Genomic DNA, 16493 nt, shown 5'->3' with positions numbered 1-16493 from the left:
GTGTAGTCACCCTGGGTCGTATTTCAGCAATGATTTCATTGGCTTGGTCAGATTATTGTATTACTTAAACTTCAAACTGACTAAACCCTCATAGAGGATGATATTTGCAAAACTGTTCTACTAACCACTGGGGGACCAAAATACCCTCTGCACTTCCCAAAATATTGTTCTTACTCTGTCCATTTATCTTTGAGATTGAGGACAATACAATTAATTAAATCCAACCCCATTCACTGTGTTGCTCATCTGCGGTGTCGAGAGATAAGACAGATTTATGGACTCCTGCGCAGAGTGGGCCCTTGCAAAAGTGCCACGGTGGAGATACAGAGTGCTTTTAGCAAGGTTATAAGTGAGAACATTTTCTATCTGTCTGACTGGGGGAACAGAATAAGATAGAACGTAATGAGGAGTGAAAAGCATGTTATCTTCTCCAATAGGTAATCCCACATAGCCCTTTTCTGAAAAATAAATGGCGAAAAATAAGACTGTACCTCATCTTAGTTTAATAAGAGGTACTGATGCGTTCACTTGCACTCATCCTCTTATGCATTGGAGGAATGAACAGGCCATTGTTTCTGACTAAAAATACCCAAATTCATTACTTTATGTTCACAGTCTTAATGGCAAAAGGAGAAAAGCTTGTTTCAGTCGCTCGCTTTAGTTCTGTTAACAAAGACTCCTGATCATTTAATGCACTTAACTTTATTGCATCACAGCCATGAGCCCCCTTGACCTTTGGTCAGCTCTTAACCAGTGAGGGGATTTGAAAGGGTCAAAATCCAGCTGCCAGACGCCTGTCCTAATCTGATAACTGTCTGGATTATGCCGCCTCGGGGACACTCTCATTCACAGTTACTGTGACAGTGCGGAGGGCTGGAGACACCATGTCGTCTTCTATTCCCCCTGATCCTGCCCTTCCTCATTCATGCTGTCCCTGCTGGTGTGATTTCCCTCACTCCTCGCCATCACATTCAAGCAGGGCTGCAACTAACGATGCTATTCATTATTGATTCCTCTGTGGATTATTCTCTCAATTAATCATTTGGTCTATCAGATGTCTCGTCTTGTGCAACTAGCAGCCAAAAACCTAAAGATATTCAGTTCAATTTCAGACAAGAAACAGAATTTGGACAACTTTGGCAGCTTATCTTAAAAGCAACTAAATTAATTAATTAATAATGATTTTTTTGTTTTTGTCAGTGGACTATTGTTTCAGCTTATTCATATTCAGGTAAAAATATGCACATTTGTTTACTAGCTATATGTATATATTTTTTAATTTTCAGTACAGCGCATTCAAATTTAGACTTCCTGCTGTCAGTTGGATTTTCTTTTAGCTTCAAACAGAATGGAATATAAAGGCTAACAGATGTCCACGCCAATCCGAAGCAATAATTCATCAAAACATTTGCTATGAAACCCAGCTTTGTTTTTTCTGGCTGTACAATATGTCCAATACCTGGGAGTCAGATCAATCACTGCACACAGCGGGAGTGATATTGCTTTGCTGTAAACTTTTACCTGGTGCACCCAATCAGCAGCTCCGTTTTTTTTTTTTTTTTTTTTAACAAACCACTTCTTCATTTTCATATTCACTGTATATAAAATGAGAGTTTCCGGCACTTTGCCCAGAATCATCAGAGCGAAGCTGAGCAAAAGGAAACGCTGTAGAATAGTGGATGGAGCAGAAGGTTGAAAAGGAGCCAAGAGTGTCAGGTCTTTTAACCTCTTTTACTTCTTTTTCATTTTTCTGTTCGACGAATCAGAAAATATGATTAATACACATTGTATTGAAGCAGTTCCTAGTTTCCTGTTAAGTCTAAATCAGGCTCTGTATATTTGGTAGGAAGAATAATAAGAATAATCAATCAGCTTCTTCGCTTTAATGGCAACGACTTTCAGAGATGATATAAATACAGCTTCATTCAAAGCTCAAACAGAAGCAAACATCTACTGTGTACTCTGCAGTTTTATCTTGAATTGTGGCTCCAATAGCAGCCGTCAAATGTAACTTCCTGTCGTTCAAAGCGCAAAATGTGTTTCAATAAATCTGAAGCCCTGTTTGTCTTTGCAGATTGCCGTGTGGAACTCGTACAAGGGGATGAACCTGACGGAGAAGTCCGGCCGAGACAAGAATAACAATGTGACAGACTCAATGGCTAACAGGACTCTTATTGTCACCACAATACTGGTGAGGAGGAAGGAGGAAGGTTAAACAGAGGACAGCATAGGGAGAAGGAGGGGAGTATACATGTGAGGATGTGTGGAGTGCAGACAGAGGGACAATAGAGGAAAATACCCAGAGAAGAGGGAGGGAAACGGGGGGGAAACGGGGGGAAGGAGTGGTGTTGAGGTGAGGAAAAATGGCTGCTGAGTTGAGTGGTCTGGATTCCTTTTTTTCAAACAGAAAAAAATCAATCATGGAAAAAAGTATATTTTCAATAATCACTGTTATACGATATACAACATATAAACTTACTAATTTTTAACTTTGCTATTACTATAACTTAGCTCATTTTAACTAGTGCTCAGAAGCATGGAGACCATTGAATCAAAATAAGGAATATCTCTTGAAAATGGTCAAATGCAGCGTTTTCTGTTGTTATACAGGAAAATCCATATGTGATGCATAAAAAGTCAGACAAGGAGCTGGTTGGGAATGATCGCTTCGAGGGCTACTGCCTGGACCTGTTGAAAGAGCTCTCCAACATCTTGGGTTTTACGTATGAAGTCAGACTGGTGGCTGATGGGAAATACGGAGCCCAGAATGACAAGGGAGAGTGGAACGGGATGGTCCGAGAGCTGATCGACCATGTGAGTTAACAGTTTTATTTATGGTGTAAAAAGACCGATACGTCCCTCTGAAATGTAATGGAGTAGAAGTAGAATACAAAAATACTCAAGTAAAGTACAAGTACCTCCAAACTCTACTTCAGTATAGTACTTAAGTAAATATATTCAGTTAATCTCCACTTACTTGTCTGCATGGCTGACTTGCTCCTGACCAGATTAGATTTAGGATACCATCTCCTCATGACTCAGCTCTGCTCTGGAAAGGATCCTGATTTGGACAAAATTTTACTCTTACATATAAAAACACTGACTGAAAAATCAATTTCCCTCCATTAATGTCTTGTAGCTTTTTCACCAGTATTGTTCTGTATCGCTCGTGTTTGTTTCTTCAGTAGAGAGGAACACAGTTTAACCAGGTTTATTATATGTTGTTGGTTTATTGATACATAGACATTTGGCAGTTAGATTGTCAGATATGGGTCAAACTGTTCTACCTGTAGCATCCTACCTCGTCTTCTGGCTTCTCCAGGTTGCAGACCTCGCCGTGGCTCCCTTGACCATCACTTATGTTCGAGAGAAGGTCATCGACTTCTCCAAGCCCTTCATGACCTTAGGTATCAGCATCCTGTACCGCAAACCCAACGGCACCAACCCGGGCGTGTTCTCCTTTCTTAATCCCCTGTCTCCGGACATCTGGATGTATGTGCTGCTAGCCTGCACAGGAGTGAGCTGTGTGCTCTTTGTGATTGCCAGGTAAGAGGATTGATGCTTGTGATAATGAGATGATGTCTGATGGGATGGGGTGGAAAAATATAAGGGTTGTTAAGGGTAAACAACCCTTATATTTATATATAAATGGTGGGATATATAGATGGTGACTGCTTACTGAACTGTCCTTCACCAGTGCCAGCTTTGCTACAAGCTTTTTTTGTTAATAATGCAGAGGACATGAAAACTGTGAGCTGGTGCCAGCATTGAGCTTTGTAGAACAATGCATGCCTGATGTATCACATTCATATTCACACGACAAGAATCAGAAAAAGTCTGGAATAACTGGCCTGACTATACTTCTGCAAATTTGGCACAGTTATCCTAATATAAGCCAAAATATGCTTTTGGCTGCCCGTCAAATGCCAGACTGGCTTTCACTGTGGTTGTTAAGTAGTTGGGAGTAATTGCGCGCCCGCTCTTCACCTCCTTCTCAGGTAGTGTGTAAAAACCCTGCAAGTGGGTTGCACCTAGCAACCAATAAGTGAAACAGATTTGTTGTGAAAATCAAAATGCAAATGAAGGTGAACTGTAGATTGAAAGGCTGTGCTGAGGCAAACCGGTCTGTCTCCAAGGTTTAAGATTAGTTACAGTAAATTCTTTATATATTACAAATTTTCTTTCATCTCTTTTTCTCTCTGCTTTTTTATTGTCTTCCAGGTTTACTCCATACGAGTGGTACAACCCACATCCATGCAACCCGTCCTCGACTCTCATACAGAACAATTTCACTTTACTCAACAGTTTCTGGTTCGGCGTTGGAGCTCTCATGCGGCAAGGTATTAAGCTCACAGTCAAAGCCATTATAATCAATATTTTGATTGTAAGAAATGATTTCTTGCATGTGAAAAGGGTTGCTAAAGTCTTCCAAATTATGCAACAAAATACTTTTCTATATCCTGGCTAGAAACATTTTCTTTCCCTGGAGACCACTACAGACCTAAAAACGAGCCACTGGACTTAAATTAAATCAGATGGTTAGAAACACAACTTCAAAAAAGGGTTGCAAGGCAACAGCGAAGGCCACTGGCTTCTCCCCGTACGGCTGTCTATTGAGCTCCCTGTACACCAGCACAGAGTGTACTGACACTGTGAAATCTACTCTAAGCTGTTTAATTCAAATATTCTGTGCCCGCCCTTTTCACATAGTCTGGATCCAGTTGCAACTTCTAACACCCTGTTAGAAGACTTAGGAGTGGGCGGCCAGTAAACCGACTGATGACACCAGTCACGCACAAGCTCAATCAAGTTTAATATTGTATGTCATATTCTTAATTTGTGTATGTTCATGTGTGTGCCATGGGTGTGTGTATTCTATGTAACTTCGCTCTTTACAGCGGCCTTCAGCTTTCTGTGGGATGCTGAGCCTGACAGTAAGTGCACCCTTAAATGCCGAACGCTGCTGTTAAACCAACTCTCCAGAAACAGTTTTACTCTAAAAGCGCTGTTCAATGTTTGTCCTCTCTACCCCCCAAAAAAAAGGTTTAAAAATAGTCACAAATGTTTCCAAACCTGGAACATTAAATGTGGCAAATGTATTCTGCAATTCCTCATTCCCTCTTTTCTCTGCACAGAGGAGAAAATATAAATCAAGCTGCTCATTCTGCTGTTTCATTACTTTTTTTTATGTTCCCTCATTTGTTTTGCATTCAGATTTCTGTTGTTCTGTCGTCTTTGCTTCTTCTAATTTGCACTTTTTTTTGTTTTGTTATGTTCGTTTTTTGACTATGATATATTTCTTTTGCAACTTTGTGCTTTGGACCAAACAGGTCGTGTAGAGGAAGAAAATAAACACACTGTTTGAAGAGTCGCACAATTTTCTACCCTCTAATCCTCAATCGCTCTCTTCTTCCAAACTTTATCTTTTCAGCTCCTTTTTTTTTTTTTTTTAACCTTTTGTCCCCCATCACTTTGCTTCCAGGCTCCGAGCTGATGCCCAAGGCTCTGTCCACTCGTATAGTTGGGGGTATCTGGTGGTTCTTCACCTTAATCATCATCTCCTCCTACACGGCCAACTTGGCTGCCTTCCTCACGGTGGAACGAATGGACGCACCCATCGACTCGGCGGACGACCTGGCGAAGCAGACCAGGATCGAATACGGGGCAGTGAGGGATGGATCTACCATGACCTTCTTCAAGGTAAAGTTGGTGTAGGCTGCTGCATGTTACTCCCAATAAAAGTAACAGTTGCTTTACACTTTATCAAAGCCACAACATAAAAAGCAATAGTTGAAATTGCTATGCAGAAGTTCCTGTATTGCAACAGATGATATATAGTATCATTTTCCAAATTTAAACACATAAAATACTTTATTATTGTTGTTCTGCAATAAAATGTTGTAAACATGCAGAAAGCAGGTGCAGACGCGAGACTCAGCTGAGGTGCTGGCAAGATATTTATTCGGAAAATAGTTGAAGGGGGTTGAAAGGTGGTGAAGGGTGGGGGAGCAGGTGAGACGGCGTCCGGCTGAAGACTGAAGGTCTGAGGTTGTACTCTGGCAGATGAGGAGGTTAGTGAGCGCCGGATTACTGGTCCGGCTCGAGGGATCACATTGATCAATCTGGCGAGGATTGAAGGGCGAGGCGCAGCACTTTGGAGCAGTTGGAGATGAGTGGTCAGGTGTGTAGGAATGCCAGGAGCCAGGAGAGGTAGACACGTCCACAATGCGCGCGCGCACACACACACACAAACACACACACACACACACAGACACACATATACACACACACAGTCAAACTGGGGCGGAGGAGACACAAGGGAGAGAGAAAAAAACGAACTCACAGCCTGAGCCATAACACTTTTTACCTGTCCCATCCCACCTCTAATTATATCATCTCAAGTGCACCAGCTTACAAACAAAAGATAGACCTATGATTACTCCTGATCAAGCTGTGCTGTGTTTTTGTATTTAAATGAAGGATATAAAGGTTTCCTAGAACCAAATGAACCAATGTTAATATCAACCACTGAACACAACAATCTCAATAGTGTGTCCTTGTCTCCGGTGAATGTGTAGCTCGCTCCCACGTGTTCATCTGGGTGAATTCAGTCTGTTTAGAGTCTGTCAGCTCTGTCATATCTCGACATGTAAGTATGACTCAGTGACAGTTCCTTCATTTCCATAAAATCAGGGTCATGTTGGTTCCCTCAGCTGCTCTCACATCCTGTGTCTTTGCCAAACCTCCCATGAAAAAGAGAGACAGAGGCAGAGGAAAAAAAAGACTTGCATTTACTTTACTGAAAGACGCCGTTGATGCATCAAGATGCATCAAAAGTGTTCCTGTGTTTTTGGAGGTGTCTGTGTTGACATATATGAACCTGTTAGTCTGAATTATATAATGTATCAGTGTACTGATGTCCTCAAGCAGGGCTGTCACTTCTCCCCCCCCACCACCACAACCACCACCGTCACCTCCCCCCACTCTCCTTGCATCCTGGTGGCTCAGCAGGGGTGATCCATGCAGGGCTTTATCCTCCCAGATTGCAGCCAGCGATTACGGCTGCCTGGATAGGAAGAAGCAGGCTGTGTTGATGGCTTGAACAAATTGAATCAGCTGGAGGAGATTTAGAACACAGCTGTCCCATTTTCTCTGACTGAGCAAGGAGGAACACGCACGCACACACACACACACACACACACACACACAACACACACACACACACACACACACACACACACATATATACACCAAGACGCACTCATAGATAAAGTCCCAAACATCCTTCTTTAAAACTTAAACATGTTTATGATAGTATTTGAAACATAGTCCAGTACATGTAGCCCTATGTTTTTGCACAGTGAACAAATGTCTAACACCAACTTTTGGCTGCTTGGCTCCTTTGGCAGAAATCAAAGATCTCCACCTATGAGAAGATGTGGGCGTTTATGAGCAGCAGGAAGAACACGGCGCTGGTGAAGAACAACAAGGACGGCATCACCCGGGTCCTGACGACAGACTACGCCATGCTGATGGAGTCCACCAGCATCGAGTACATAAGCCAGAGGAACTGCAACCTCACGCAGATCGGAGGTCTCATAGACTCCAAGGGCTACGGGGTGGGAACACCAATCGGTAGGAAGAATGAGACGCCGCCATCTTTGTCACTTAGTGGAGAATGGAAACGGTTACTGTCGTGCTGTCGTGTTACCGTCATGGAGCAATCAATACAAAACGCTCCATATATACTGACATTGTACTCTGAGAGAAAAGTTAGAAATCAACACAACACACACACACAACTCCAACACGGACTAAGTGTTAGACTGTTTTATGATTGTATAAATCTCGCTGCTTGTTCTCTGGTAGACTGCACACATTCAGCCTCTTGGTTAGTTAAAAAAAAAAAAAAAAAAAAAAGAGCCACAGACAAATATACAGTGTACCGTACAAATCACATTCACCCAGGCCCCTCTGAGAATATTAAAATGCACTGAAGGCCGTTTGACAACCGTGTTACTAGAATAGAATTTTAATAGAATCTGTGTAAATGCCAGGTTTTGTACTGTAGATACAAACTTCAATTTATTTTGGAATTTGCATTTTTCATTTTCCTGGAGTCCAAGTTGCAGTAGCTGCTGTCCTGTATTCTCGACATGCAAATGCACCTCCATCTAACAGCTCTGCCAGATGTTCAGTGCAAATGTTCATGTGAGATTTCAGGCTAGTGTGGTGGATCGAGAACTTAAACTGGATGCAAATCAACCCGTGTTTGCAGTCGGTTTTCTTAAGCAGTGCTTAACATATTGTGTCGGTGTTTTTTGTTTTTCCTCTCTAGATGTTTTTTTTTGTTTTTAATTTATTCAGTTCTCCTCCTTGACTTTCTAACTCACTGTAGAGCCAGTTGATTTTTTTTCTTGAAAAACAAGTACATGCCCCACACCTGCATAAGTTGCACACATCCATACCTAGATGTTTACAGTGCATGCGTTTAAATGTGTGGGCACAACAATGGAAATAATGAAGGTGGCGCCACCCCCATCCAGTTCATTTCTGTAATCACCATGAGATGTCCACTGGCTGTCAATATCTAGGACATAGCCTATAGCAATTAGTGCCTCGTTTATCAACTCTATTCTTAGGTAAGATGTGGAGTCTTCAAAAATATTTGTCCGCAAGGAAATAGATATTTCTGGAAACCAGCCTTCGTGATGAGCCCTTTCTATTCTATTGTTCAAGCTGCTCTCACTGGAGAAAATATTCCACAGCGTTGGAAAGAATGATGGCCACCATAGTGCCGGAGACGGCAAACGACCGGAGCCTCCTCAGAGAGTTAAGCTGGCTCTGACCCCTCTTGTACAAGGCAGCGGTGTTGCTAATCCGGTCCGCTTTGATGTTGAGCTGCAGCGGGTTCAGCCGACATCATTTCTCTGTATTTAGACTCTTCTCCCTGCTGGTACAGGCTACAAGAGGAGGAAGCTAGGAAGCCATATCTAAAGGCAGAGACGTAAAGGGTGAACACGAAGGGAGACAGGTCAACGCCTGTGATGCACCTGTCACATACTGCAACTGACCCCTCTAGTGTCACTTTAATCTGTGCCTGCATGTCCATGAGCATCAAACAAAGTAGGTCAGGTGAACCACTGACCAGGGAAATGATGCCGCCCCCCCCCCCCCCTGATATATAGCTGGGAGGCAAACCGCAGGGCGTCCAGTGACGGCTTTACAAGGGACCAGTCACTCCAATTACTTCATGAGTTTTTTGGTTGTTTGATGCATTTTGCAGGATGCTTCAGGTTCAGCTTTGGGTTAAACGACATGCTGAAGAACTAAACACAGTTGAGTGCTATACGCTGGTTCTACTCTATTCAGCTCTTTACTCACCTGATCAACAGGCGATCCTGGATGTTTTAGGCCCTGGAGTCTCACTGGAGAGACACTAGGGAAATTGTTTAATTTGTTTCCCCTCTTGGCTCATTCCATGTCTCCTGCAGTCACCAGATCTCTGGTCTGCTTATTGCCGGAGATGGTTCCCATCCCGCTCCGCCTCCTTCCCCTGAGCAGTTGTCAGATGTTTCTGTATCCGCTTCGTCTCCTCCTCGCACTCATTTCTGGAGGCTCTTTTCTTCTCATCCACAGTCTTTGTCTCCCAGTCAGTCACCTCAGGCAACCTCCGAGTTGCTACATCAGTTCGTACTCCTGATACAACCAAATACCCGCTTGTGTATTGTATTAAGTCATGTCAAGCATTCATAGGGCTCATAATCAGAAATCACAAGATTTCTTGATAAATACTTTACCATCTCCTCACTCACAATCCTTAGACATAGAGTAGAGGCCAAATGCAGGAAGTGAAAAAAATTACAAATGCAAATTGGAGTTTTCTGTCTTCAAGATACATGTAGATGTAGATTCGTGTTTCCTGTAGCACACACTTAATTCAGTTTGCGTAGCAAAGGCTTAAATTTCAAAATGCCTATTGTTCACTAGAACACCGTAAACAACATAGAAAGCAGGACTTCCAAGCCATATTTTATTAATGGGACATTTAAAGGTATTATTAATAGAGACTGACAAACAAGTTACAGCATATTGGTGCATATTGTCTTTCTATTTGTCTTCTCCCTCGCCAGGTTCTCCATACAGGGATAAAGTGACCATTGCCATCCTTCAGCTGCAGGAGGAAGGGAAGCTGCACATGATGAAGGAGAAGTGGTGGAGAGGCAACGGCTGCCCGGAGGAGGACAACAAGGAAGCCAACGCTCTGGGCGTGGAAAACATCGGCGGCATCTTCATCGTCCTGGCCGCCGGCCTGGTTCTCTCTGTGTTTGTGGCCATCGGAGAGTTCATCTACAAGGCCCGCAGGAACGCAGACATAGAGGAGGTGAGTGGAGGAGGGAGAGCAACTGCTGCTCTGCAGCTGAGAGAGTGATGACTAATGAGTGGATTAGACGTTACTCTCCGCTCTGTGAGGAAACACGGGTTTGTAATGAGATTTTTAGTTTTTTGCAAGTTGTTTGCTCGATCAAAATGTATTTACTCAGAATCATATTTGCACTAGCTGGTGTCGTCTTTGCAACAAGAAAGTCACGTGATGGATTGATGATAAACTCACATGTCTCACGGTCCTGCACAGTAAGAAAAAAATGGGTTAAATATAGCAAAGAAATGTTTGGCAGCTCCACATGACAGACCAGCCATTCACACGATTAGTTTCTTTGCTTTGTCTTGGTTTTTCATCCTTTATGATTTTATGATGTTTTCTTTTCTTTTCATTTTTTTTCTTTTTACAAATCTGTTTTGATCTCTTTTATGTTCTTCTCCATCCTCCTTTTTTTTTTCTTCTCTGCATGCTTTCATCAGGCCTTTTGTTTCTTTTACGGGGTGCAGTCCCGTCAGTTTCAGCGGCGTGGATCCACCTCCTCCTCTGGCACCTCCTTATCAACTGATCTGGAGAGCGGCAGGCTGCTGGGGGATGACACAGAGTAGCCGTGGCAGCACATTTACAACTCATAACACTCGCTAGACGATAGGTTTGTAACCAGGTGTTATAACCTTCTCTCTGCCCCTGTTGGAAATACCACAGTATAGCTGCACCTACCTCAAAGCAATCCCAATTACTAACACCATTTTACCTTCAGTAGCCGACCCCTTGTGCACATCGCTTCCTTGCAAATGTCTGTTTCTTGTGATGTCAGTGATCTTTCTGGTACCATCCTGAGACAACTCTCCTGTTGTATATAAAAAACACTTATACTGAGGAAAGCATAAAAAATATTGACTCATATTCTGGGAAAAACCCAGGACATCTGGAGAGATAAAAACATGTCAGCCGTTTGTTTCATTTTGAGCTCAAAATGATTAAAAGTCATTATTTGCTAAATGTGGCATTAAAGTTCATAAAAACAGTGTAGGGCTCTGCAGCGCTCCCCTGGTGTTAAGATGTTCTTTTCTCTTGCACTGGTTAAGTAGCCTTCTAACACCGGCCCAAATGTTGTGCCTCATTCATCGTAGCCTCAGTAGGCATCTGTGTGTACTTTAGAGGCAGACTTTGGGTGCCTTTTGGGAAATCAAAAGATAGGAAAAGTTATTTGAATATTTTCCTCCTCATTAAGCTCTTTGGTAGACTGGTCTGGTTGGCTGAAATTTGGATAACAGTGATGGAACAACATTTTGGCTTTAATACGTCCCCTGACACGGATCCAAAAGCCGAGAGTAAAGTTGTAGTTTCATATATAACTACTGGTGACGGCAGGACGTTTTATTAACTGAAGTAATGATGGATGGGATCACAGAGGGATACAGTCCTCACTGCACCTCTGGACTGACCTTGTCATCCAGTCATAAGATGTATCTCTCTCCAGAATGTAGTAAAAAAGAAAATATTGAATTACTGTCGTTAAAGGATATAAAATCAGTGCATGTAAGGCAATCGTTTAAGATATCTTATTCAATAAGACCCGAATCAACACTTTTAATACGATGTTTAAGGTCTGTGTTGTTTCTGTGTCCAGATGTGAATCTCAAACACAACAACCTTTAATTGTGGGATATTAAAAGTAAATTAATTTCATACTTGATTTAGCTCTGGTTAGATCAGTATGGTTTAGGTTTTTACAGTGTTTGACAAAGTCCAAAAGAATAAAGCTATTTAATCCGTGTTTTTTGCTCCTCTCTCTTAGTTTCTGAGAGAAGTTTGCTATGGGGTAGTTTATGAGGAAAGGCTCTTAACTGATGGCGCGTGTTGCTGGTGTCCGTGGGAAACCCTGCAGGAAGCCATATTCCTTTGAGAAGCCTTAGGCGAAGCCTGAGGATGAAAGAGGAAGACCTTCTGTGGTCCCTGGAAGGAGGACCGACAGATAAAAAATGGGATGACTTTGTGCTGCGGAAGATAATTTGCAAAATAAATTTAGTTAGCGCACGGAGCAAGAAGGAGAGCAAAATAAAAGGCAAATAAACACGATTGAAGATTAATGAGTTCAAAGCAATGTATTATTGCGCAAAATCAAATAAGCCCCGGGCTTCTCATTTCAGATGGCCCCCTCTTTGGTAATTTCAGATAATTAGCATATTATGAATTCATAGCTCCCTGCATTAGGATGTTGCACAGCAGACGCTGTCCTTCATCTTTTGTCTGTGTAATTGGATTTTGTGATGAGACAACACAGTTTACATGTCTTTTACAACTCGTTTGCCAGGTTAGACTTTAGATTGACTTGCAGTCATTGTCTGGCTGCTCACATTCAGCTGCAGGCAACCTCCCAGAAGCCACTGCTAACTTGCAAGGCTGAATCAAAATTGCCTTTGATTATATCTTATAATTTTATAGATCGGCAGTCATTTTCATGCACATTCAGACACGGTCTTTAAACTCGTGGCTGAAGCTCTTAAAAGGTCATAATGATTTTATTGGAAATCATGTTTATTGGTGTCTGAACCCGGGCTTTCCATTGTTGATCTCTTTGACAGTGCGTGTCTTTTAGCTCCATGATGGAGGAGCTGGGTATCTCCCTGCAGTGTTACAAAGGCATCCGGAGGAGGTCGCGACCCCACAGCGGAGCACGGTCAGCTTGCATCTTCTGTCAACCCAAACGCACTGCAAAGAGGGAGGGAGGGAGGCGGGACTCCAGCACTTGAGTGCACAGAGACTGCTGTTTGATCTCTCTGTTCTCTGTTCCTCTGAATGATATGAAGTTGTTCCCTCATCACTCCTGTCTTTATACTGTATGTGTATGGATAATACATTAAGCATTATACTGTAGATGTAGTTTACAAAGTCTTGGCCTTGTATCAACGTTACTAATGTTAAAACAGCTGATGAATGAAAGCTCTCTCATAGTGAAAACCATTGCTGTTCCCTCATGGCTGTAGTTCACTGTTGTGAGCAGTTTGCAGAGTTGAATCTGCACACTTTATAGACACCCCCACTGTGTAAATGTTCGACAACTTCACTGATTTTCAGAGTAAAAAGATTTTTGCATTTTTTTAAACTGTTGTCAATTTGTTGTTGTTGTTGTTGTTGCTCTATATGTTTGGCAGCAGAATGTGTGTGTGTGTGTATGTGTGTGTGTGTGTGTTGTGTGTTTCTTTGTGTGCCTACTGGCAGGTAGCTTCAGAGCGGATTGCAGAGCCAGCCCTTGCCAGTGAAAAAAAAGATAAGGACCTCCAAGGAAAGTCAGAAACACACCTGCTGTTTCATACCCTTCAAGTGCCAACATTACAGACATCAAATCACACACACACACACACACACACACACACACACACACACACAGAGATGCACATAGCCTCACGAACACTTGTGATCATGAAATATTGCTGTCTGTAGGCCAGAGAAAGGATAGGATACACGGCGAAGGAAAGGACAAGATGAGAAGCAGGGTTTTTTTTTATGTGTGAAATTCTCAGGAGGTCAAAGACAAAACACAATTTCCTTGTTCCCCTGGGAACAGTCTTGTTTTTCTACAAGTCATTTTTTTTCCCTGTTTGCTGTTGTTGAATTTGAAAGCCTAAAGGAGGGGGGGGGGGGGGGGTCTTACCTCCCAGTAGTGACAGTGGATCCCAGTGGATGGGAGCATGGGAAAAGAGTCAAAAGCTTCTGCTACAACGAGTTCTGCTTCTCTTGAAGTACTTTACAATCTTGGCATAAGTGTTATGTACAGTAACCTGCCTACCAGCAGCTTTAAAGCACTTTATGATGAATTATTATCCATAGATACAACCATCATGTTAACATGATACCTTTATTTTGGAAGTCCAGCACATTCCTACAAAAGTTCTTCATAAAAAGTAGGAGGAATGCATGCTTATGAAAACTTCATTTAAAACTAATTTACATATTCAGCCTTTTCTGTAATCACCACTCAAACAAACACGTTGAAACCAGGAAGATCTTTCACCTGACAGCAGCGTGTTGACAGCACGCTGGCCTTGACCTCCATTGTGCAGGGAAGTCAGCATGAGGAATGACAATGTTCTCATCATCCTCAGCACAATTACGCGTCAGCAGCAGGAATACAGAAAGCCCCGGTGGCAATCATCACTGACTGACTCACTCACACACGCCCCTACGTGAATTTGAATTGAGCTCCCCTCATCAGGATCATGCAGCAGGATAATAATCAACACCGATGCCTGAACGCACACGAACGCATCAGGCTGACATCGGCACACGAGCAAAACGAGCAAACGGTTGTAATGATGTTAATATTTTCGCCTGGTGGTTTCGACTGTGTCCTGTGCTTTCATGCATCAGGAGCTTCCTCAGGCGCATTTTTTATTTTTTTATGTCCTCAAGGTGAAATGAATGAATCACAGAGGAAGAAAAAAAGTTTGCTCATGCTCTTTGTATCTCTGCCACCTCTTGCCCAACCTGTTTAATCTCTCGCCCTCATCAGCACCTACTTTCAGAGACTTTGTCCTTCTTTCACCCCCCTAGTCTTACTGCACACCTGCCCCATACACTACACTCTGTCAGTGGACTGGACGTGTTGTATGTGTTCTTATGGAAAAGTCTCATTTTCAAAACAATCCCATCAGTAAAATCAGAATCAAAGTAAATAATGGAATCATTCAACACACACAAATGCATATACTGACGATATCACCATGAATCATATATTCGTCAACAACGAACTATATAGAGGGAAGGAGAAGGACGACACTAGCTGTTAATGGAGCACCGTAAGCATTAAATCGTAATACATATCATTATCAATCATGTCAGAATCTCAAGTCTCAAAACTGACCCCTGATTGCCAGCGTTTACCAGCTAATGCAGTGACATTTCAAACAGGAAAGAGCAATAAATGGATATAAATGCGTCAAGTCGGAGGTTTTGTTGTGACACTCCTCTCGGTGGATTGTGTGCGCTGGTTTGTGTGCATCCTGAGAGAATTGGACCGAGCTTTTCTTAATCTCTTCATGTAATGAGTTTTCTCTTTTTTGGTATTCAGATTAATTCTGGGATTGGGCTCCATCCAATGTAATAGCGTTTGGTTGTCTCTAATCTCCTAACCCCATAATTCTTAATCAAAACCAAGGCAGTATTTTTTTTATTTATTTATTTTTTTATCATTACCTAATCCGTCATGAATGAGGCCATGGATTACAACTCTGACCTTGGCATCCTGCACGGCTGAGCAGGACTCTCCTCCTGCTTCTTCCTAACCTGAGATGACCTCACCTGAACACTTCGCTCTGCTGTAGAACAGTATTTCCTGTCTTCACCTGTGTTCATAACCTTGTTCGTTTAGCCCACAGAAACTATTTGTCTCGATGATCTTGAAGCACAGAGTCTAACAACTTTGGATGGTGGTGAAGCAGAATTGGAAAGTGATAGTGGCATCTGTCTGTTTGTGCCGTGGGTAAGAGGGTCAGAGACTATGATCCATACAGCTGTACCTCTAGCACAGATGAGGAAAAGGAGATTGAGAGAAAGCGAAGAAGAGAGACAGCTCAAGCAGCCTGTTGTTGACATCTTAAACAAAATGGGCAGTGTGTGGAAATCATTCGGAAAAGGTCAAAGCCCTGAAAAAGCTAAATTTAGAATGGAAAAATTTGACCACCTTTGTTGTAGAAAACCAGCTGCAGCATAAAGATTTTTTTTTAAACAGAAAGCACTCGTGCATTTCTTGTAGAATTTGTAGAAAGTCTACCTCTGTGTGTCTCACATGTAAATCCTTCCAACCTGTCGAGTCTGGCTCATGTGTCTCTACACGAGACGCTCAACTGTAAAACACAAACTGCAGGAGAATCAAACCTAAACTATGACTCCGGCGTAAAAGAGTGGCAGACGTTTGAGTGTGTCCCATCCATCACAATGAGATGAACAGTCTCTGGGGCTGATAAGCCAGGTCTGTGTCAACAGCCTGTCAATGAGGACAAACGAGGAGGAGGAGGACTCTTGGAGGTGCAGAGCGTCATTTATCTCTATGTTCCTCTCTCTCTCTCTGTCTGTCTCTCTCTCTGTCTCTCTCTCTCTCTCTCTCTGC

At 42.5% G+C, this 16493-nt stretch overlaps 1 protein-coding gene across 4 annotated transcripts in view; it reads left to right on the top strand.

The window, feature by feature from the left end:
* The window catches only part of grik1a (glutamate receptor, ionotropic, kainate 1a), a 33066-nt gene extending 19603 nt beyond the window's left edge, over positions 1-13463 (top strand). For 2 of the 4 annotated variants that reach the window (XM_056398434.1, XM_056398436.1), the window contains 9 exons: positions 2075-2191; positions 2611-2814; positions 3323-3546; positions 4222-4340; positions 5483-5700; positions 7410-7635; positions 10134-10384; positions 10864-11033; positions 12970-13100. In XM_056398434.1, coding sequence (XP_056254409.1) covers positions 2075-2191; positions 2611-2814; positions 3323-3546; positions 4222-4340; positions 5483-5700; positions 7410-7635; positions 10134-10384; positions 10864-10989 — 1485 coding nt within the window. In that variant the 3' untranslated portion in view covers positions 10990-11033; positions 12970-13100. Of the gene's footprint in view, positions 1-2074; positions 2192-2610; positions 2815-3322; positions 3547-4221; positions 4341-5482; positions 5701-7409; positions 7636-10133; positions 10385-10863; positions 11034-12969 lie in introns of all 4 variants that reach the window. The other 2 variants (XM_056398433.1, XM_056398435.1) reach the window with 1 other exon arrangement.
* Positions 13464-16493: the final 3030 nt, after the last annotated feature.

This window comes from Seriola aureovittata, chromosome 15 (assembly GCF_021018895.1).
Source record: "Seriola aureovittata isolate HTS-2021-v1 ecotype China chromosome 15, ASM2101889v1, whole genome shotgun sequence".
Lineage (NCBI taxonomy): Eukaryota > Metazoa > Chordata > Actinopteri > Carangiformes > Carangidae > Seriola > Seriola aureovittata.
This window is presented reverse-complemented; position numbering and strand designations above follow the sequence as displayed.